The following is a 21,762-nucleotide window of genomic DNA, read 5'->3' on the forward strand; positions in this document are numbered from 1 at the left end:
GAATTTCCGCTTCCGGTGGGGGCGGGGCGTGGAGTAACCCGTCCTCTCGCCCGGCTGGGCCGCTTTCCTTTTCTCTCTCGCGCTCTGGGTAGCGTCCGTTGAAACCGTTTGGCGGGAGAGCGAGGGGCGCGTGCGCGGCTGACGTCGGGCGGAGGGATGGCGTGAGTCTTTGGCGGCACGCGAGTCGGTAGCCTCGCCGGTGTCTTTCAGGTCCGCTCGTCCCCCCCGGCGCGAGCCTCGCTCCTCAGCTTAACCGTCTCTTCCCGCCCTCGCTGTAATGCCTCACCTCAGCTCCCCCTCCTTTGCCTCTCCCTCACGCTCGCCTCCTGCCCTGTCTCCATCCCTCAGCCAGGATGCCTGCCTGTCTTCCAAACCTGTCCCCTGAGGAGAGTTGGGTGCGGGGGAGGCGGCCCCCCGGCCCTTGGGACGTAACCCGCCAGGACATGACCCCCCCAGAGCAACAGCTGTGATCAAGTTCAGTGCTGAAGGGGGCGGCGGGTTCGCCAGCGTACGCATACTGGGGCCTCGGGGGTGCGCACAGCTAAATAGAGTTGCCACATCACCGTTCAAAACACAGGCGATTTTTTTAGATTTTTTTTAGTGCTGTAGCAACTTGAAGACAAAACATCCTCCTTCGAAACAAGCCCCACTGAGTTCAGTGGGACATACATCCAAGTAAGGCTGCTGAGAGCAGGGTTTATTGAACTCTTTGGGGCTTACTTTGAAGTAGACATGTATAGGGTTACAGTGTAAGGATTACAGCGTAAGGATTGGTTCGCACCCCTGTCCAACTGTAGATTGGAAAAAGAAGGGCAGCAGTGAAAGGACAAGAAACAAAAAATAAATAAATGAGATGAAGCCTAAGAATGATGCACAAAGCAGAAAATGTACTGTACGGTGTGGTATGCCTAACATATGATAGCATCTCATTTTCTTCAGGGATAAAAAGATCTTACTGCATTATTTTGTAGTAGCTGTTCTTACAGTGGCCAGCCAGCTGCCTGTTGGAAACCCACAATAGGACATGAGGACAGCAGCACCCTTCTGCAGGAAAAGGCTATCAAAGGCAGCTAGTCTTGATGGTTATGTGCTACCTCCAGCACCAGAGGCAGTGAGCCTATGTACACCAGTTGCTGGGGAACAAGGGTGGGAGGGTTCTGTTGCGCTCATGCTGTGCTTGTGGGTTCCTGGTCGACAGCTGGTTGGTCACTGTGAACAGAATGCTGAACTAGATGGACCCTTGGTCTGATCCAGCATGGCTCTGGTATATGCCCTTCTGAGCATGCTGGCAGAGATACTGAAGGTAGCACATAGCCATCAAAACTAGTAGCCATTGATAGCCTTATTCTTCATGAGTGTGTCTAATTCCCTTTTAATAAGAAAAAAACCCCATTTAATAAGGATTATATAAATAAATAGTGACTATATAAATAAAAAGAATGGTTATATATAAATGTCTCATAATTAAATGGCCCATAGCTAGATGAGGCAATAGTAAGCATTTTCTGTTGTGCTCTGAAGTCTACCACACATGAAATGTATTATCACTTATTATTAATATGGTGCCATTAGTGTGCATAAGAACATAAGAGGAACAGTATTGAATCGGTCCAAAGGCCTATCTAATCCAGCATTGTGTTTGCACGGTGGCCAACCAGATGTCTATGGGATGCCTGCAACAGGACATGAATGCAATAGCACCTCCCACTTGTATTCCCAAGCAACTGGTATACAGAGTCATACTGCTTCTGATACTGGAGGTAATACATAGCTATCATGACTAGCAGCTATCGATAGCCTTATCCTCCATGAATTTGTCTAATCTCCTTTTAAAGCCTTCCAAGTTGATGGCCATTACTACATCTTGGGGAAGCAAATTTTGTAGTTTAGCTATCTGCTGTGTGAAGAACTATTTTTATCTGTCCTGAATCTCCTACTAATTAGTTTCATTAGATGACTTCCTGTCCAAAGTACATGGTACTTCACAGAGTAAAAGAAGACTGGCCTCTGTCGTGAGGAGCTTGGAATCTAAAATTTGGCATGGGAGACAACAGAATAAGGGGAAGAAAGTGGAGGGGTGAGGAACATGTGGCCCTCCAGATGAGTTGAACTACAAGTCTTATAATCCCTGGCCTTTGGTTGTACTGTCAGTTCTGATACGAATTGGAGTCCCAAAACATCTGACCACAGGTTCCTCACTCCTGTGGTAGGGCATAGGAACTAGGAAGTTGTGCCAAAGGCTTTACCAAGAAGATGGGTTTGAGGAGGGATTGGAATAGTGGCATCATACTGGTATTATTATGGGAGGCAGTTTCAAGCATATGGGGCAGCAAGGAAGAAAGAACTTGATGTTCCAGCAGTCATTAAATGAATGTGGTATGAACTCATCTTGAATATTTTATGGCATCACCTTCTTTAGTATAACATGTAAGAGCAAAAAGCTGTTAATCAAAATTGTCTCAAATTTTGGGGCTTTGACCTGGAGTTCATTTCAGTGATAATTTAGCCCTGGAATCTGTTTTCAGTGTCAGAGCTAAAGAAATGGGGTGGTGGATGTGCAGAATCCATTTTCCCCTCACCACCAACTAAATACAGCAAGCCCATTTGAAGCAAAAGTCAGTTTCTGCTACTCAGGATGTGGTTTGCAAGCAAGCTTTGAGCATGTTCACACGATCATGGGGCGAGGGTGGGTAGTGGAACCACTTTGTGGGGTGGGGTAGGGAAACCAGGACAAATGTGCCCCACACACAACCATGGAACCAAGCAGGGCAGCGTGGTTCCCTTACCCATTCCCGCTCCATGGTTTCGTCATTGTCCTCCTGCTGTTAAGGCTACATATCCGAGTGGCTACTATGGTGGGAACAGGGTTGCTCTGGCCACTCCACCCATTGCTACACGACCGTGACCATTGAGTTCAGCCACACAGGCTAGAGTGTCGCAAGAGATTCTGGGTGTTCTAAGTGGTCATCTCTATGGTCGTGGGGATTTATCCACAGAGTGCCTGAATTTATCCAAGGAGTGCCTGACAGATGACAGGGTAAGCCACCCCAGGCCCCATACCCACTCTGCAGAGGATGGGTAATGAGGATGGGTAACTTACTGATTGTGGGCGGGGAAAACGCTCCCCACATGACATGCTAACCCACCATAGTTCATGTTCGGGAATTACCCATGGTAGATTAGCGTGTCATATGAACCCAGCCTTTTATTTCAGTTACAAACTGTCTATTGCGTAACTATTAATGCAGCTTCTGATTATTGGAATAATAACTACAAATCTGATGCCATGCTTTTATTTTCTATGTAAAATATGATTTTGCAAATGAGTGCTAGGTTTTGGCTTGGAATATTTATATTTTTACTTGTTGGACTTCTAAATAGTTTAGCTTTTGGTCTTGTTTACATTACAGGAAAACCATGTTGTTGTTCAGTCGTTCAGTCATGTCCGACTCTTCGTGACCCCATGGACCATAGCACGCCAGGCCTTCCTGTCCTGCACTCTCTCCCGGAGCGTGCTCAAGTTCATATTCATTGCATCCGTGATGCTATCTAGCCATCTCATCCTCTGCTGTCCCCTTCTCCTTTTGCCTTCAGTCTTTCCCAGCATCAGGGTCTTTTCCAGGGAGTTTTCTCTTCGCATTAGGTGGCCAAAATATTGGAGCTTCAGCTTCAGTATCTGTCCTTCCAATGAGCACTCAGGGTTGATTTCCTTTAGGATGGACTGATTTGACCTCCTTGCAGTCCAGGGGACTCGTAAGAGTCTTCTCCAGCACCACAGTTCGAAAGCATCAATTCTTTGGTGCTCAGCCTTCCTTATAGTCCAGCTCTCACAGCCATACATTACTACTGGGAAAACCATAGCTTTGATTAGACGGACCTTTGTCGGCAAGGTGATGTCTCTGCTTCTTACTATGCTGTCTAGGTTTGCCATAGCTTTCCTCCCAAGGAGCAAGCGTCTTTTAATTTCATGGCTACAGTCACCATCTGCGGTGATCTTGGAGCCCAAGAAAGTAAAATCTGTCACTGCTTCCATTTCTTCCCCTTCTATATGCCAGGAAGTGATAGGGCCAGATGCCATGAACTTAGTTTTTTTAATGTTGAGTTTCAAACCAGCTTTTGCACTCTCCTCTTTCACCCTCAACAAGAGGCTCTTGAGATCCTCTTCGCTTTCTGCCATTAGGGTGGTATCGTCTGCATATCGGAGGTTGTTGATAATTCTCCCAGCAATCTTAATTCCGACCTCTGATTCATCTAACCCGGCATTTCTCATGATGTACTCTGCATATAAGTTAAATAAGCAGGGTGACAATATGCAGCCTTGTCGTACTCCTTTCCCAATTTTGAACCACTCGGTTGTTCCATGTCTGGTTCTTACTGTTGCTTCTTGACCCTCGTACAGGTTTCTCAGGAGACAGGTAAGGTGGTCTGGTACTCCCATCACTTTAAGAATTTGCCACAGTTTGTTGTGATCCACACAATCAAAGGCTTTAGCATAGTCAATGAAGCAGAAATAGACGTTTTTCTGGAATTCTCTTGCTTTCTCCATGATGCAGCGAATATTGGCGATTTGATCTCTAGTTCCTCTGCCTCTTCTAAACCCAGCTTGTACTTCCGGTAGTTCTCGGTTCGCATACTGCTGAAGCCTAGCTTGTAGGATTTTGAGCATCACCTTGCTGGCATGTGAAATGAGCGCAATTGTGCGGTAGTTTGAATACTCTTTGGCGTTGCCCTTCTTTGGAATTGGAATGTAAACTGACCTTTTCCAGTCTTGTGGCCACTGTTGAGTGTTCCAGATTTGTTGGCATATTGAGTGCAGCACTTTAACAGCATCATCTTTTAGGATTTTAAATAGCTCGGCTGGAATACTGTCATCTCCGCTAGCTTTGTTGTTAGTAATGCTTCCTAAGGCCCACTTGACTTCACTCTCTAGGATGTCCGGCTCAAGTTCAGTGACCGCACTATCATGGCTATCAGGGACATTCAGATCTTTCCTGTATCGTTCTTCTGTGTATTCTTGCCACCTCTTCTTAATCTCATCTGCTTCTGTTAGGTCCCTGCCTTCTTTGTCCTTTATCATGCCCGTCTTTGCACAAAACGTTCCCTTGAGATCTCCAATTTTCTTGAAGAGATCTCTAGTCTTTCCCATTCTGTTGTTTTCCTCGATTTCTTTGCATGGTTCATTTAAGAAGGCCTTCTTGTCTCTCCTTGCTATTCTCTGGAACTCTGCATTCAGTTGGGTATATCTTCCCCTTTCTCCCTTGCTTTTCGCTTCCCTTCTTTCGTGAGCTACTTGTAAAGCCTCATCAGACAGCCACTTGGCTTTCTTGCATTTCTTTTTCTTTGGGACGGATTTCGTTGCTGCCTCCTGAACAATGTTACGGACCTCCGTCCATAGTTCCTCAGGCACTCTGTCTATCAGGTCTAATCCCTGAAATCTATTCCTCACCTCCACTGTATATTCATCAGGGATACGATTTAGGTCATACCTGAACGGTTTAGTGGTTTTCCCTACGTTCTTCAGTTTAAGCCGAAATTTTGCAAGAAGCAGCTCATGATCTGAGCCACAGTCAGCTCCAGGTCTTGTTTTTACTGAATGTATGGAGCTTCTCCATCTTTGGCTGCAAAGGACATAATCTGATTTCGATATTGACCATCTGGTGACGTCCATGTGTAGAGTCGCCTCTTGTGCTGTTGGAAAAGAGTGTTTGCTATGATCAGCGTGTTCTCTTGGCAAAACTCTATTAGCTTTTGTCCTGCTTCATTTTGTACACCAAGGCCATGCCTGCCTGTTATCCCGGTGATCTCTTGACTTCCTACTTTAGCATTCCAATCCCCTATGATGAAGAGGACATCTTTTTTTGGTGTTAGTTCTAGAAGGTGTTGTAGGTCTTCATAGATCCGATCAACCTCAGCTTCTTTGGCCTCAGTGGTTGGGGCATAGACTTGAATTACTGTGATGTTGAATGGTTTGCCTTGGATTCGTACTGAGATCATTCTATCATTTTTAAGATTGTACTCCAGTACTGCTTTTCCCACCCTTTTGTTGACTATGAGTGCTACTCCATTTCTTCTAAGGGATTCTTGCCCACAATAGTAGATATGATGGTCACCTGAATTAAATTCGCCCATGCCTGTCCATTTTAGTTCGCTGATTCCCAAGATGTCAATGTTCAATCTTGCCATCTCATGTTTGACCACCTCCAGCTTACCTTGATTCATTGATCTGACATTCCAGGTTCCTAAACAATATTGTTCTTTACAGCATCGGATTTTCTTTTCACCACCAGACACATCCACAGCTGAGTGTCCTTTCGGGTTTGGCCCAGCCGCTTCACTCTTTCTGGTGCTACTTGGAAATACCCTCTGCTCTTCCCCAGTAGCATATTGGACACCTTCCGACCTGAGGGGCTCATCTTCCGGCGTCATATCTTTTAGCCTTGTGATACGTTCCATGTAGTTTTCTTGGCAAGAATACTGGAGTGGGTTGCCATTTCCTTCTCCAGTGGACCACATTTTGTCAGAACTCTCTGCCATGACCTGTCCGTCTTGGGTGGCCCTGCACGGCATAGCTTATGGCTTCACTGAGTTACGCAAGCCCCTTCGCCACAACAAGGCAGTGATCCAGGAAAACCTACTTCAAGTAAAAAGTCATGTAACTGAAATTGACTTATGCTTTATTTAGAATTTTATTTCATGTTAGTGATAGCTAAATATTCTTAAACTTCTCAAACTATAAGAAAAAAGTGATGAGAAAGCTAAACTTACATTAGACCTATCAGGAATTTATTTTTCTTTTCCTTCTGAATGTCTGTGGATGAAAGCTGAGAGCTGATAAGCTATTGTAAAATAGGTAAATAAAAACAAAACCTCTGAAACAGTGTATGGTCACAACTACTAACTGAAAATGACAATGCAACTCTTCATGCGAGAGTTAAACCTTATAATTGCATTTTACATTGCATTTTCCATTTTGGCTTTGGCTCTGGCAACATAATATTGATCAATTGGTATCAACCAGCATCCTAGGGTGAAAACAGGTGTAATACTTTTGCAGCAGTGGGTTTGGTTTGGAAACATCCTCATTGTGTTTAAAAAAATGTACTTTTCCTCTGCAAAGTTGAGTTCTGAAAGAAAACATTCTTCAGGTTTGTAGCATAAAGCGCCTATGCATGATGCGTATTGGCAGGTGCCCTCTAGAAACTTTCCACCCCTCAATCTCCAGAATAGGTTTGCACTTAAAGTGGTTCCTTCTTACAGTTAATAGGGTGACTAATGGAGAGATAAGTACATAAATGTATAGGTTATTAAAAAGTTGAACCCTTTCTGAACCAAGAGAGGAATGGCAAGTTTGGCAGCTGAGACAGCCTTTGCTTAATGTGCAAAGCTGAAAATGGCTGAGGAACCTGTTGTCTTTTTATATTGCAGTCTTCATCCCTGCTATTTAGAATTACGGCCCTGATTGGCGGCCGGAGTGAACCTATTTACTCCTTTTGCTAATTAGCCATGACCACTAAATGGAAAGGCTAGGTACAGAGGCATCATACCACTGAATGCCATATGCTAGGGACATACTAGAGGTGCAGGTCATTACACTTTTATTGTGGGCACCCAGAGGCTGGTTGCTGTTGGAGATAGAATACAGAATTAAACTGACTTTGGTGTGAGCTGTCAAAGCGATTCTTGTGTTCTATTATGAAACTCATCAGTATTTCCATTCTTAGGTCCATACTGCAAACGCACTCACAGCTGAGCCATGAATCTTGCACTCCATGACCTGTTGGCTTGCTGCCGTCAGCTTGAAAGTGACAAAGCCACGGAACGAAAGGTAATCATCATAACCCCCTGCTCTTATATTATATAACAGGGCATTAGAGAGATGTAACAAAGAATTTTATAGCACCTTAAAGACTAACAAATGTATTATGCTATACACTTCTGTGGACTACAGCCCATTTCATCAGATGTTTAGCAATTCTTTTTTTTCTGTACTAAATTGTTTAGAAGGAAATTGAAAAGTTCAAGCGTCTCCTCCGTGATACTGAAACAATTCAGCAGCTGGATCGGAATTCTGATTCCAAACATGGGAAACAGCTGAACTGGGACACTGTGTTCAGGTAGAATATTTATTGTGTGTTATACTTTGCTAGGTATCAGGCAGCCAAAATAGTCATTTCCAAAGTGCCATTTTGCCCTAAATAGTTATTGAGAAAAATGTAATTTTATTGGAGAAAGATGGAGCATTCATGTTTTGAGATAAATTTCATTGTAGCTTGGATAATGTTGTTGTTCAGTCGTTTAGTCGTGTTCGACTCTTCGTGACCCCATGGACCATAGCACGCCAGCCCTTCCTGTCCTCCGCTCTCTACCGGAGTGTACTCAAGTTCATATTCTTTGCATCGGTGATGCTATCTAGCCATCTCATCCTCTGCCATCCCCTTCTCCTTTTGCCTTCAGTCTTTCCCAGCATCAGGGTCTTTTCCAGGGAGTTTTCACATTAGGTGGCCAAAATATTTGAGCTTCAGCTTCAGGATCTGTCCTTCCAATGAGCACTCAGGGTTGATTTCCTTTAGGATGGACTGATTTGACCTCCTTGCAGTCCAGGGGACTCGTAAGAGTCTTCTCCAGCACCACAGTTCGAAGGCATCAATTCTTCGGCGCTCAGCCTTCCTTATAGTCCAGCTGTCACAGCCATATGTTGCTACTGGGAAAACCATAGCTTTGATGATACGAACCTTTGTCGGCAAGGTGATGTCTGTACTTCTTACTATGCTGTCTAGGTGTGTCGTAGCTTTCCTCCCAAGGAGCAAGTCTCTTTTAATTTCATGGCTACAGTCACTGTCTGCCGTGATCTTGGAGCCCAAGAAAGTAAAATCTGTCACTGCTTCCATTTCTTCCCCTTCTATATGCCAGGAAGTGATAGGGCCAGATGCCATGATCTTAGTTTTTTTTAATGTTGAGTTTCAAACCAGCTTTTGTACTGTCCACTTTCACTCTCAACAAGAGGCTCTTTAGATCCTCTTCGCTTTCTGCCATTAGGGTGGTGTCGTCCGCGAATCTGAGGTTGTTGATAATTTTCCTAGCAATCTTAATTCCGACCTGTGATTCATCCAACCCAGTGTTTCTCATGATGTACTCTGCATATAAATTAAATAAGCAGGGTCACAATATACAGCCTTTTTGTACTCCTTTCCCAAGTTTGAACCAATCGGTTGTTCCATGTCCGGTTCTTACTATTGCTTCTTGACCCTCGTACAGGTTTCTCAGGAGACAGGTAAGGTGGTCTGGTACTCCCATCTCTTTACGAATTTGCCACAGTTTGTTGTGATCCACACAATCAAAGGCTTTAGCATAGTCAATGAAGCAGAAATAGACGTTTTTCTGGAATTCTCTTGCTTTCTCCATGATCCAGCGAATGTTGGCGATTTGATCTCTAGTTCCTCTGCCTCTTCGAAACCCAACTTGTACTTCCGGTAGTTCTTGGTTCACATACTGCTGAAGCCTAGCTTGTAGGATTTTGAGCATCACCTTGCTGGCATGTGAAATGAGTGCAATTGTGCGGTAGTTTGAACACTCTTTGGCATTGCCCTTCTTTGGAATTGGAATGTAAACTGACCTTTTCCAGTCTTGTGGCCACTGTTGAGTGTTCCAAATGTGTTGGCATATTGAGTGCAGCACTTTAACAGCATCATCTTTTAGGATCTTACATAGCTCAGCTGGAATACTGTCATCTCCGCTAGCTTTGTTGTTAGTAATGCTTCCTAAGGCCCACTTGACTTCACTCTCTAGGATGTCCGGCTCAAGTTCAGTGAGCGCACTATCGTGGCTATCAGGAACATTCAGATCTTTCCTGTATAGTTCTTCTGTGTATTTTTTCCACCTCTTCTTAATCTCATCTGCTTCTGTCAGGTTCCTGCCTTCTTTGTCCTTTATCATGCCCATCTTTGCACAAAACGTTCTCTTGAGATCTCTGATTTTCTTGAAGAGATCTCTAGTCTTTCCCATTCTGTTGTTTTCCTCAATTTCTTTGCATTGTTCATTTAAGAAGGCCTTCTTGTCTCTCCTTGCTATTCTCTGGAACTCTGACTGTATAGAGCTTCTCCATCTTTGGCTGCAAAGGACATAATCAATCTGATGTCGATATTGACCATCTGGTGATGTCCATGTGTAGAGTCGCCTCTTGTGCTGTTGGAAAAGAGTGGTTGCTATGATCAGCGTGTTCTCTTGGCAAAACTCTATTAGCCTTTGTCCTGCTTCATTTTGTGCCATGCTTGCCTGTTATCCCGGTGATTTCTTGACTTCCTACTTTAGCATTCCAATCCCCTATGATGAAAAGGACATCTTTTTTTGGTGTTAGTTCTAGAAGGTGTTGTAGGTCTTCAAAGAAGCGATCAACCTCAGCTTCTTCAGCATCAGTGCCTGGGGCATAGACTTGAATTACTGTGATGTTGAATCGTTTGCCTTGGATTCATACTGAGATCATTCTATCGTTTTTGAGATTGTACGCCAGTACTGCATTTCCCACCCTTTTGTTGACTATGAGTGCTACTCCATTTCTTCTAAGGGATTCTTGCCCACAGTAGTAGATATGATGGTCACCTGAATTAAATTCGCCCATGCCTGTCCATTTTAGTTCATTGAGTCCCAAAATTAAATTCGCCCATGCCTGTCCATTTTAGTTCATTGATTCCCAAGATGTCGATGTTCAATCTTGCCATCTCATGTTTGACCACCTCCAGCTTACCTTGATTCATTGGTCTTACATTCCAGGTTCCTAAACAGTATTGTTCTTTACAGCATCGGACTTTCTTTTCACCACCAGACACATCCACAGCTGAGTGTCGTTTTGGCTTTGGCCCAGCCGCTTCACTCTTTCTGGCGCTACTTGGAAATTCCCTCTGCTCTTCCCCAGTAGTATATTGGACACCTTCCGACCTGAGGGGCTCATTTTCCGGCGTCTTATCTTTTAGCCTTGTGATACATTCCATGGGGTTTTCTTGGCAAGAATACTGGAGTGGGTTGCCATGTCCTTCTCCCGTGGACCACATTTTGTCAGAACTCTCCACCATGACCTGTTGGTCTTGCATGGCCCTGCATGGCATAGCTTATGGCTTCATTGAGTTATGCAAGCCCCTTCACCACAACAAGGCACTGATCCATGAAGGGGTTGGATAATAATACTTGGCATTTAGAAGGTGCAACTCTGTGCATGTTTAGACAGAAAAAGGTCCTACAATGCTGGGAGTTGTAGGACACTTTTCTGTCTAAACATGCATAGGGTTGTTTCTCAAGCACTTTACGTACATTGGCTCAGAAGTCCTTACAAAAAAATTTGTAAGGCCAGCATTTTCCCCATTTCGCAAGTTGAGGAGGGGCGTTAGAGTGAGAACTAGTGCCTTGCCTAAGGCTGTCTAGTGAGTCTGTTGTCTTTTTTGCACCATGAGAAAACATTTTCATTTTCCCAGGCATTTTATATATCTGTTTTTAACTTGGATTTCATCTGGCTAGGTTGTTGTGGTCGCTGCTATTTCGCTGAAATTGTTGTTATGACTTATTTTTGTATTGGAAGCCACTCTGATAAACTTATGCTGAAGAGCAGGGCATTAAATGTCTAAAATAAATAAATGTGAAATTCATATGGCAGAAGAGATTTTAAACCTAGGACTTCCTGGTTCATTGTTCAGTCTCTTAGCTACTATGCTATACTAGCTTTTGTGGTTCAAATCCCAGACGGAAAGTAACATTTCATTATTTTAGCCTTGGAAGTGGATATTCAGAGGGTGTCTGGCCACCCCCTGATCCATTTATCCAGGTTTGGCTTCTCCTATTCTCTGTGGCTGCTATTTCTCCCATCTGCCCCACCCTGCCCACTGCTTTCCTTTCCCCTACATGCCAGAAACTTAGCTAAGAATAGTGAGCACAGCAACAACCATAGGGTTGTTCAGTGTTTCTATTGCCCGAAAAATGTAGTGCAGTGCTGTCATGGCACTGAGAACATGTGCAGTTTTCTGTTGACTGTCCAGAGACAACTGGTTTTTGCCCAAGGTGTAGTCAAGTACCAAATTGTAGGGCTGTTTTTTCATCTGTGTGTCCATATGAAGGAGAAGGAGCTGGCAGTATCATAAAAAAGCTTGCACTAAAACTTGATTATGTAAAGGCGTAATCCTGTGGCTGCTAGTCAGTGGCTAGACAGCCATAGGATTGGTCAGTTCCCAGAGAACTGCCCTCCACCCCTTCCCGCACTGCCTCATAGGCAGCGTGAATCGGCTCCGCGCTCAGAAGAGCAGCGTGGAGCAGGGTAAATAGGACATTCCTGGGGCTGGGAAGGTCAGAAGTGCTGGTATGCACTTCCTATGTGTCGTTCGGCCACCTCACTGCGCACTCCAAGGTCCCACAGCTAGACAGCCGAAACTGGCTGTCTAGCTGCAACAGCAGGGTGGCTGGAGCATGGAGAAGATGTGTTCCTCACCGCTCCCTCCGAACCCTGCAGTGGATAGATGGTCTCCTCTGAGTTTGGATTGCTCTCTAAAAGTATGACTGAGTTGGTTGTTGTGAACTTATGTGCCTATTGAGAGTGTTTATTATTAACTTTGAAGGTTTCTGCAGAAATACATTAAGAAAGAAACTGAAAGTGCCAGGTTAGCAAAGCCAAATGTGTCTGCCTCAACTCAAGCAACAAGACAGAAAAAGATGCAAGAGATCAGCAGTTTGGTCAAATATTTCATCAGATGTGCCAATAAAAGTGAGTGGCATTTGTGTAAATATAATTAGGAATGTTTTAAAGGATTGTTGCTGAGATTCAGTTCATATACTTTACCATATAATAAACATTGTTTTCTGTTGTTCAGTCGTTTAGTCGTGTCCGACTCTTCGTGACCCCATGGACCATAGCACGCCAGGCCTTCCTGTCCTGCGCTCTCTCCCGGAGCGTGCTCAAGTTCATATTCATTGCATCGGTGATGCTATCTAGCCATCTCATCCTCTGCCGTCCCCTTCTCCTTTTGCCTTCAGTCTTTCCCAGCATCAGGGTCTTTTCCAGAGAGTTTTCTCTTCGCATTAGGTGGCCAAAGTATTTGAGCTTCAGCTTCAGTATCTGTCCTTCCAATGAGCACTCAGGGTTGATTTCCTTTAGGATTGATTGATTTGACCTCCTTGCAGTCCAGGGGACTCGTAAGAGTCTTCTCCAGCACCACAGTTCGAAAGCATCAATTCTTCGGTGCTCAGCCTTCCTTATAGTCCAGCTCTCACAGCCATACATTACTACTGGGAAAACCATAGCTTTGATTAGACGGACCTTTGTCGGCAAGGTGATGTCTCTGCTTCTGACTATGCTGTCTAGGTTTGCCATAGCTTTCCTCCCAAGGAGCAAGCGTCTTTTAATTTAATGGCTACAGTCACCGTCTGCGGTGATCTTGGAGCCCAAGAAAGTAAAATCTGTCACTGCTTCCATTTCTTCCCCTTCTATATGCCAGGAAGTGATAGGGCCAGATGCCATGATCTTAGTTTTTTTAATGTTGAGTTTCAAACCAGCTTTTGCACTCTCCTCTTTCACCCTCAACAAGAGGCTCTTTAGATCCTCTTCGCTTTCTGCCATTAGGGTGGTATCGTCTGCATATCGGAGGTTGTTGATAATTCTCCCGGCAATCTTAATTCCGACCTCTGATTCATCCAACCCGGCATTTCTCATGATGTACTCTGCATATAAGTTAAATAAGCAGGGTGACAATATGCAGCCTTGTCGTACTCCTTTCCCAATTTTGAACCACTCGGTTGTTCCATGTCTGGTTCTTACTGTTGCTTCTTGACCCTCGTACAGGTTTCTCAGGAGACGGGTAAGGTGGTCTGGTACTCCCATCTCTTTCAGAATTTGCCACAGTTTGTTGTGATCCACACAATCAAAGGCTTTAGCGTAGTCAATGAAGCAGAAATAGATGTTTTTCTGGAATTCTCTTGCTTTCTCCATGATGCAGCAAATGTTGGCGATTTGACCTCTAGTTCCTCTGCCTCTTCGAAACCCAGCTTGTACTTCCGGTAGTTCTCGGTTCGCATACTGCTGAAGCCTAGCTTGTAGGATTTTGAGCATCACCTTGCTGGCATGTGAAATGAGTGCAATTGTGCGGTAATTTGAACACTCTTTGGCGTTGCCCTTCTTTGGAATTGGAATGTAAACTGACCTTTTCCAGTCTTGCGGCCATTGTTGAGTGTTCCAAATGTGTTGGCATATTGAGTGCAGCACTTTAACAGCATCATCTTTTAGGATTTTAAATAGCTCGGCTGGAATACTGTCATCTCCGCTAGCTTTGTTGTTAGTAATGCTTCCTAAGGCCCACTTGACTTCACTCTCTAGGATGTCCGGCTCAAGTTCAGTGACCGCACTATCATGGCTATCAGGGACATTCAGATCTTTCCTGTATAGTTCTTCTGTGTATTCTTGCCACCTCTTCTTAATCTCATCTGCTTCTGTTAGGTCCCTGCCTTTTTTGTCCTTTATCATGCCCGTCTTTGCACAAAACGTTCCCTTGAGACCTCCAATTTTCTTGAAGAGATCTCTAGTCTTTCCCATTCTGTTGTTTTCCTCGATTTCTTTGCATTGTTCATTTAAGAAGGCCTTCTTGTCTCTCCTTGCTATTCTCTGGAACTCTGCATTCATTTGGATATATCTTCCCCTTTCTCCCTTGCTTCTCGCTTCCCTTCTTTCTTCAGCTACTTGTAAAGCCTCATCAGACAGCCACTTGGCTTTCTTGCATTTCTTTTTCTTTGGGATGGATTGAGTTGCTGCCTCCTGAACAATGTTACGGACCTCCGTCCATAGTTCCTCAGGCACTCTATCCGGTCTAATCCCTTAAATCTATTCCTCACCTCCACTGTATATTCATCAGGGATATGATTTAGGTCATACCTGAACGGTTTAGTGGTTTTCCCTATGTTCTTCAATTTAAGCTGAAATTTTGCAAAAAGAAGCTCATGATCTGAGCCACAGTCAGCTCCAGGTCTTGTTTTGACTGACTGTATAGAGCTTCTCCATCTTTGGCTGCAAAGGACATAATCAATCTGATTTCGATATTGACCATCTGGTGATGTCCATGTGTAGAGTCGTCTCTTGTGCTGTTGGAAAAGAGTGTTTGCTATGATCAGCGTGTTCTCTTGGCAAAACTCTATTAGCTTTTGTCCTGCTTCATTTTGTGCACCAAGGCCATGCCTGCCTGTTTTCCAGGTGATTTCTTGACTTCCTACTTTAGCATTCCAATCCCCTATGATGAAGAGGACATCTTTGTTTGGTGTTAGTTCTAGAAGGTGTTGTAGGTCTTCATAGAACCCATCAACCTCAGCTTCTTCGGCATGAGTGCCTGGGGCATAGACTTGAATTATTGTGATGCTGAATGGTTTGCCTTGGATTCGTACTGAGATCATTCTATCATTTTTAAGATTGTACCCCAGTACTGCTTTTCCCACCCTTTTGTTGACTATGAATGCTACTCCATTTCTTCTAAGGGATTCTTGCCCACAATAGTAGATATGATGGTCACCTGAATTAAATTCGCCCATGCCTGTCCATTTTAGTTCGCTGATTCCCAAGATGTCGATGTTCAATCTTGCCATCTCATGTTTGACCACCTCCAGCTTACCTTGATTCATTGATCTGACATTCCAGGTTCCTAAACAATATTGTTTTTTACAGCATCGGATTTTCTTTTCACCACCAGACGCATCCACAGCTGAGTGTCCTTTCGGGTTTGGCCCAGCCGCTTCACTCTTTCTGGCGCTACTTGGAAATTCCCTCTGCTCTTCCCCAGTAGTATATTGGACACCTTCCGACCTGAGGGTCTCATCTTCCGGCGTCATCTCTTTTAGCCTTGTGATACGTTCCATGTGGTGTTCTTGGCAAGAATACTGGAGTGGGTTGCCATTTCCTTCTCCAGTGGAACACTTTTTGTCAGAACTCTCCGCCATGACCTGTCCGTCTTGGGTGGCCCTGCACGGCATAGCTTATGGCTTCACTGAGTTACGCAAGCCCCTTCGCCACAACAAGGCAGTGATCCACGAAGGGGAAACATTGTTTTCTAATAAATATTATAATCTTAGATTGCATTCCTGCAGACCTTAGAATTGTTTTATGTAAAGTGTTTGCCTATTATAGGTAGTTTAGAAATATAGTTTATTTTATAAAGACGTTAAATGAAAAGGGTACATTAATGGCAACAGAAGATTTGGGGACATGTAGCTCAGTGTAAAACCAAGATTATGGCAACCAGCTAGATTGAGAACTGGCAAATAGAGGGAGAAAATGTGGGGGCAGTGACAGACTTTGGATTTCTCGGCGCAAAGATTACTGCAGATGCTGACTGCAGCCAGGAAATCAGAAGACATTTACTTCTTGGGAGGAGAGCAATGATAATTTTTGATAAAATAATTAAGAGCAGAGATATCACACTGACAACAAAGGTCCGCATAGTTAAAGCAATGGTATTCCCTCTAATAACCTATGGCTGTGAGTGCTGTACCATAAGGAAGGCTGGGTGAAGGAAGATAGACGCTTTTGAACTGTGGTGCTGGAGGAAAGTTCTGAGAGTGCCTTGGACTGCAAGACGATCAAACAGTCCATACTCCAGGAAATAAAGTCAGACTGCTCACTTGAGGGAATGATATTAAAGGCAAAACTGAAATACTTTGGCCACATAATGAGAAGATAGGACACCCTGGAGAAGATGATGATGCCAGGGAAAGTGGAAGGCCAAAGGAAGAGGGGCTCACCAAGGGCAAGATGGATGGATGATATTCTGGAGGTGACGGATTCGACCTTAGGGGAGCTGGGGGTGGTGATGGCCAACAGGAAGCTCTGGTGTGGGCTGGTCCATGAAGTCACGAAGAGTCGGAAGCGACTGACCAAATAAACAACAAGCTCAGTGTAGGGCACATGCTTCGCATGCAGAATGTCCCAGGTTCGATCCCCGGCATCTCCAGGTAGGACTAGGAAAGAATCCTGCCTGAAATCCTGGAGAGCTGTTGTTGCTAGTCATTGTCGACAATATTCACTTAGATGGACCAATGGTCTGACTCAGTCTAAGGCAGCTTCCTATGTTCTGTTGTTATGTTTTTTTCCTCTGCAGAAGAATATTCCTGGGAATATGCTTATGAAGATTGTTATATTTGGACTACAAAATCCACATGTTTTTGCAGGAAGGCTGATGGACAAGAATCTAGTTTGAGATCTTCCTTTAAAATTCCTGTGCATTTTGCACCCTTCTTAATGATGCAGACAATGCAGCATGTGGATTGCTCTTTTGTAGTAGCAGGATGTCATCACAGGGATGGGGAAACATTGCACTGTGTAGGGGACATTCTTGTGGCCGCTGAAGCACACTGTATAGTCCCAGAAGCTTTGTAAGTTTGTTGATGGAGGTAGCTATAGGGGAGAATGACCAGGGTCTCTAGTGAGAGCTGATAAAACAGGAATTAGGGCTCAAAAGTATCCGGTTCCAACAAAGGAGAGCCGCCATACTTAATGGAAGAACTGCTCCTTGGCGAAAAACAATGCCTAGCTAGCCCGTTGGGTTTTTAAAGCCCCCCCCCCCCCAAGCAATTAAATTGTGAAACATAACAAGAAAATGTCTGGTTGACACCAAAGACTTTGGAAGTGATTTCAGGTCCCACCGCCCCCCGAAAGACTTGTGTATATTCATGGAGAATGTGATTCTTTTGAGATTATGAGTTAGGGTCATGTTGCAATTTATAAATTACAGATTTAAAAACATATTTCTGTTCTGGAATGATACACAGCTTAAAACTCACATTTATGTTCTGCTTTTGCACAGGAGCTCCCAGGTTAAAATTTCAAGAGCTTCTGATGTATATCTTGGATACAGTAAATGATCCATCAAGTTGTGCTATTTATGGAGCTGATTGTAGTAGCATATTGCTAAAGGATATTCTTGCAGTGAGGAAATACTGGTGTGAAATACCTTCGCAGCAGTGGTCAGGTTAGTAGATGTCAGTCCTATCTCTTTGAGACTGCAGTCCTCTGAACGCTTGTTTGAAACCAAGTCCCACTGAACTTAGAAAGCCTTGCTTCTGAGTAAGGTTGAGTGCTGTTTGAACTGCATTCATTTACACATTTACTTGGAAGTAAGTCTCACTGAATGGGGCTAACTTCTGAGTAGACATGTAAAGAATTGCACCATTATTTTCTTTGGTGTGTTTCTATATATATTTAATATCAGTTATAGAGTACCTGTGTTTTTCTCTTCTTGATCTTTTCCTGTATCATTGAATAGTACTGCTTTTCAGCTCAGTTTTCAGCTTTTCTGAAATCCTTGCTTGATTTGATTTATTTAATATTAATGTAAGAAATATCATGGGTTTTTCATAGGCGTCTATATAGTATACAATTACAAATGAACAGTTTCATAATGTGAACAATATTTTCTTGTTGAACAGGGTGATCGAGAGCCCCATGTATACAGAGGGAAAGATAGAATCATAGGGTTGGAAGGGGCCTACAAGACCATCGAGTCCACCCCTCTGCTCAATGCAGGAAGCCTGATTCCCAGGCAGTCTCCCATCCAAGTACTAACCTGGGCTGTTCCTCCTTAGTTGAAACAAATAAGGCCATGAGTATTTAAGAGTCTCCCCAGCCTGTAACTGAAAGGGAGGTAGTTATCTGAAAGGGAGGTAGTATATGTGAACTGCATTACTGATAATTCACTGGTTGTTATAGTTTTATATAAAATGTGAGCTCATTCAGCCTTCATAAATGCATCATAGTTAGACTTTCTAGATTCACAGTATTTTATTACTTGGACACATACTCTGCTCTGAATTTTTCCATAATGGCAGTCGAGAGTAACTCAAGACTTTTTGCAGCAAACATGATTGCTTTGTATACAATTATATGTTTGCTGCAGAAAATATTAAAGTGTGGATATCATACATGGATCTCTAAACATCAGTGTAAACACTACTGGGAATCCTGGCCTAATTGGGGATATTGCATCTCTTGAAAATAAGTCTCATGACTGTCCTCCAAAATTTGTGTTGGTTGAGGAAAACACTTGTGTACTTGTAGCAGTTGTGCTTGCTGCTTAAAGTGTGGCACGTTGCTGAGAGAAAATGGAAGAAGCTGGTGGGTAGAGGTACAGTCTGATGAGCACTGAGAAATACAGGAGATCCTTTTCTATTGTGTGATATTTTTAATGACCCCACCAGAGTGCTTCCAGTTTAGTATGGCTAATAGTGTTAGGGTTTATCACTTGCTGGTCCAACCGTAATAATGCTCTACTGCATTGTGTAAACTGTAGGCCAGTTTTGGAGAGCATATAGGAATGAGCAGCTGAAAGGATGAGAAATATTTAGTTGTGTTTGAGTTAGTAAAACACACATCCTTCTGTGACTTGGTCATGTAATTTGAATTTGGTTTCTTCCTCTAGATCTCCAAAACCTGTACTTCAAATTATTTCTCAACCCTTCCAGAGATATTAACAGAGTTTTGGTGGCTAGAATAATTTATACACTCACCAGAGGACTGTGTTTCCAAACTGATGGGTTAAATTCCAATATTTTTAACTTCTTCTCAAAAGTTATGCAGTGTGCAAGGTAAATGTCATCTTTTGGTTATCAAATTTGAATTTAAGGATATGACTTGCAATGCATACTTGATCTTCTAAGCTTAAACCTCCATTCATCTGATGTATTTTAAGCTCTGTTGCGTTTTTTCACACCTATTGAACTAATTTAAATCTTTTCTATATTTTGTTCTGAAACATTAAAATGTTGTAATTACTTGTAAGTATTTGGAAACCATTTCAGAATAAAAAAATAAATTTCAGAATCCATTATCTGTATTCTTTTTACCCAGTAAAATATTGTTTGTGGTTTGCTTTATTATTCACCCACTATTAAGACATTTCTGACCATCTGAATCTCATATATACCATTATAATTTTCTATATTATCAATTCCTTTCCTGGAGAAGCCATATCACCTTGGAGTCCGATAATCCTGCAGACTCCCTTGAAGGAGTGCCCCATGACAAGGGCAGTCAAGGGGAAGCAGGAGTACACCGCTGACCCTGTTAACAAGGTCACGCAGCTTCCCCTGATGTCACATGTTAGGCTCAGAGATCCAGGTCCTGGGGAAGCCTATATGCACAGAGATTTACACATATAGGCTTTTCCCCTGCAACCATTCATGCCTAATGCGTGGCTCTCAGGGGAGAGCCAGAGGAGGCCATGCGATCTTGGGGGCCAGGCCAGAAGCATAGTCCTGCTACCCTTTCTCCACATAGGTAACACAAGAAGGGGGCTTGAATTGTTGAAAAATATTTAGCCTTCTTGATTCAAAAGTGTTTGCTTTTGAATCAAGATACAAAGCTTATAAAATTTTTGCTTTTGAATCAAGATACAAGGCTTATAAAATGTTTTTCCTTAAGCCAGCATTCACCATCTCCTGCAGTTTCTGTACATTCCTATAAGCCTTGAATATATCTACCTTGGTAGTCAGTTCCATAATCTTAACCTACTAGCTTTTCCCTTCTGTATGACAATAAAAGTTGGCCTTATGACTGACATCTAGATACCTAAAATGGTCAACCTGTCACTTACTATGTCCCATAACTGCCCTCTCTTAAAGCTAGTACAGCTTTCTCTTGTCTCATGGCAAATATGCAGTCTTGCCTTCTGATGATAATTTCCAAAATCGGGATAGGAGAGAACAATGTACACTGCCTTGAACTCCTTGGAGAAATGGCGGAATATAAATGAAATAAATAAAATAACTTGGGTCTCCACACCCAGTCCTTATTAATTATAGAGCTATAATTAGTGATTATATAAATGTCTACTAAAATATGCCATATTTGTATTGCAGGCAAGAAAGAAACCCTGCAGGCTTCAATCATATTTTTGCAGCCATGAATGAATTTATCAGATTATTTGCGGTGAATTACCGTATGCGGGTTTGTAAGCTAGGAGAGGAAATTCTACCAAGTGTGCTTTACATATGGGCTCAGTATAGACCAAATGATTCCCTGAAGGAGCAGATAATTCAACTAGTTCAACTTCAGGTTCATGTTCATCATCCAAATGGAGCTAAAACTGAAGAAAGTGGTAAGCACATGGTCTCTCATGAGGTCTCTCATGCTCAGTTATGAAGAGATATTTCAGGGATAGTAGGCTCCCTTGAGGGGTGACATGAGTTGTGAATGCTTGTGTTAGAAGTATTCAGGAACATCCCAGATCTCTCTTAACTGATGAGTATGTCATCACAATTTTTCATAGTGTCATTTCTTGTTTGTACGTTCAGATATTTGCTTTAACTGTTACTTTTTGAATTACTATATTAGACAAATATGCATCCCTAATTGCTGAAGAACTTTTGCAAAGCATGTAATAAGTTACATGAAAACTAAATTTTCTTATTCTTTTGTAAACAGGAATATGTGGCTCAGCAAAATGGCAAAGTATTTTGTACAACCTGTATGATCTGTTAGCTAATGAGATAACTCTCATTGGCAGCAGGGGAAAGTATTCTTCAGGTTCACGCAGTATTGCTGTGAAGGAGAATCTGGTTGAGTTAATGGCTGATATTTGTCATCAGGTAAACTCTTACGCTTTCATTTGCTGTTTTGGATGTAAACATGTTTGCTGTTTTGAATGTAAACCAATCCTTTTCCATATGGGTACAGGGCTTCAGCATGATGGGATCCCCATAGGGCCTAATAGGGCCCTATTTCTCCCCTCCCCGCATTTTGTGTGCATGCACAGTTGGGCA

General features: G+C 43.1%; 1 protein-coding gene across 6 annotated transcripts in view; it reads left to right on the plus strand.

Moving 5' to 3' along the window:
• The first annotated feature begins 8 nt into the window (after positions 1 to 8).
• The window catches only part of ATM (ATM serine/threonine kinase), a 108,896-nt gene continuing 87,142 nt past the window's right edge, over positions 9 to 21,762 (plus strand). For 3 of the 6 annotated variants that reach the window (XR_014788976.1, XR_014788977.1, XM_084842720.1), the window contains exons 1-8: positions 9 to 210; positions 7,722 to 7,825; positions 8,002 to 8,114; positions 12,594 to 12,739; positions 17,811 to 17,975; positions 19,422 to 19,587; positions 20,860 to 21,098; positions 21,425 to 21,588. Coding sequence is in view for 4 of the 6 variants with exons in the window: in XM_084842720.1 (XP_084698846.1) it covers positions 7,754 to 7,825; positions 8,002 to 8,114; positions 12,594 to 12,739; positions 17,811 to 17,975; positions 19,422 to 19,587; positions 20,860 to 21,098; positions 21,425 to 21,588 (1,065 nt within the window). In the remaining 2 variants the exon portion in view is untranslated. Of the gene's footprint in view, positions 211 to 1,674; positions 1,761 to 7,721; positions 7,826 to 8,001; positions 8,115 to 12,593; positions 12,740 to 17,810; positions 17,976 to 19,421; positions 19,588 to 20,859; positions 21,099 to 21,424; positions 21,589 to 21,762 lie in introns of those variants that run through there. The other 3 variants (XM_084842721.1, XM_084842722.1, XM_084842723.1) reach the window with 3 other exon arrangements.

Source organism: Heloderma suspectum, chromosome 3 (genome assembly GCF_057233095.1).
Source record: "Heloderma suspectum isolate Gila_16-S chromosome 3, 16-S_ref, whole genome shotgun sequence".
NCBI lineage: Eukaryota > Metazoa > Chordata > Lepidosauria > Squamata > Helodermatidae > Heloderma > Heloderma suspectum.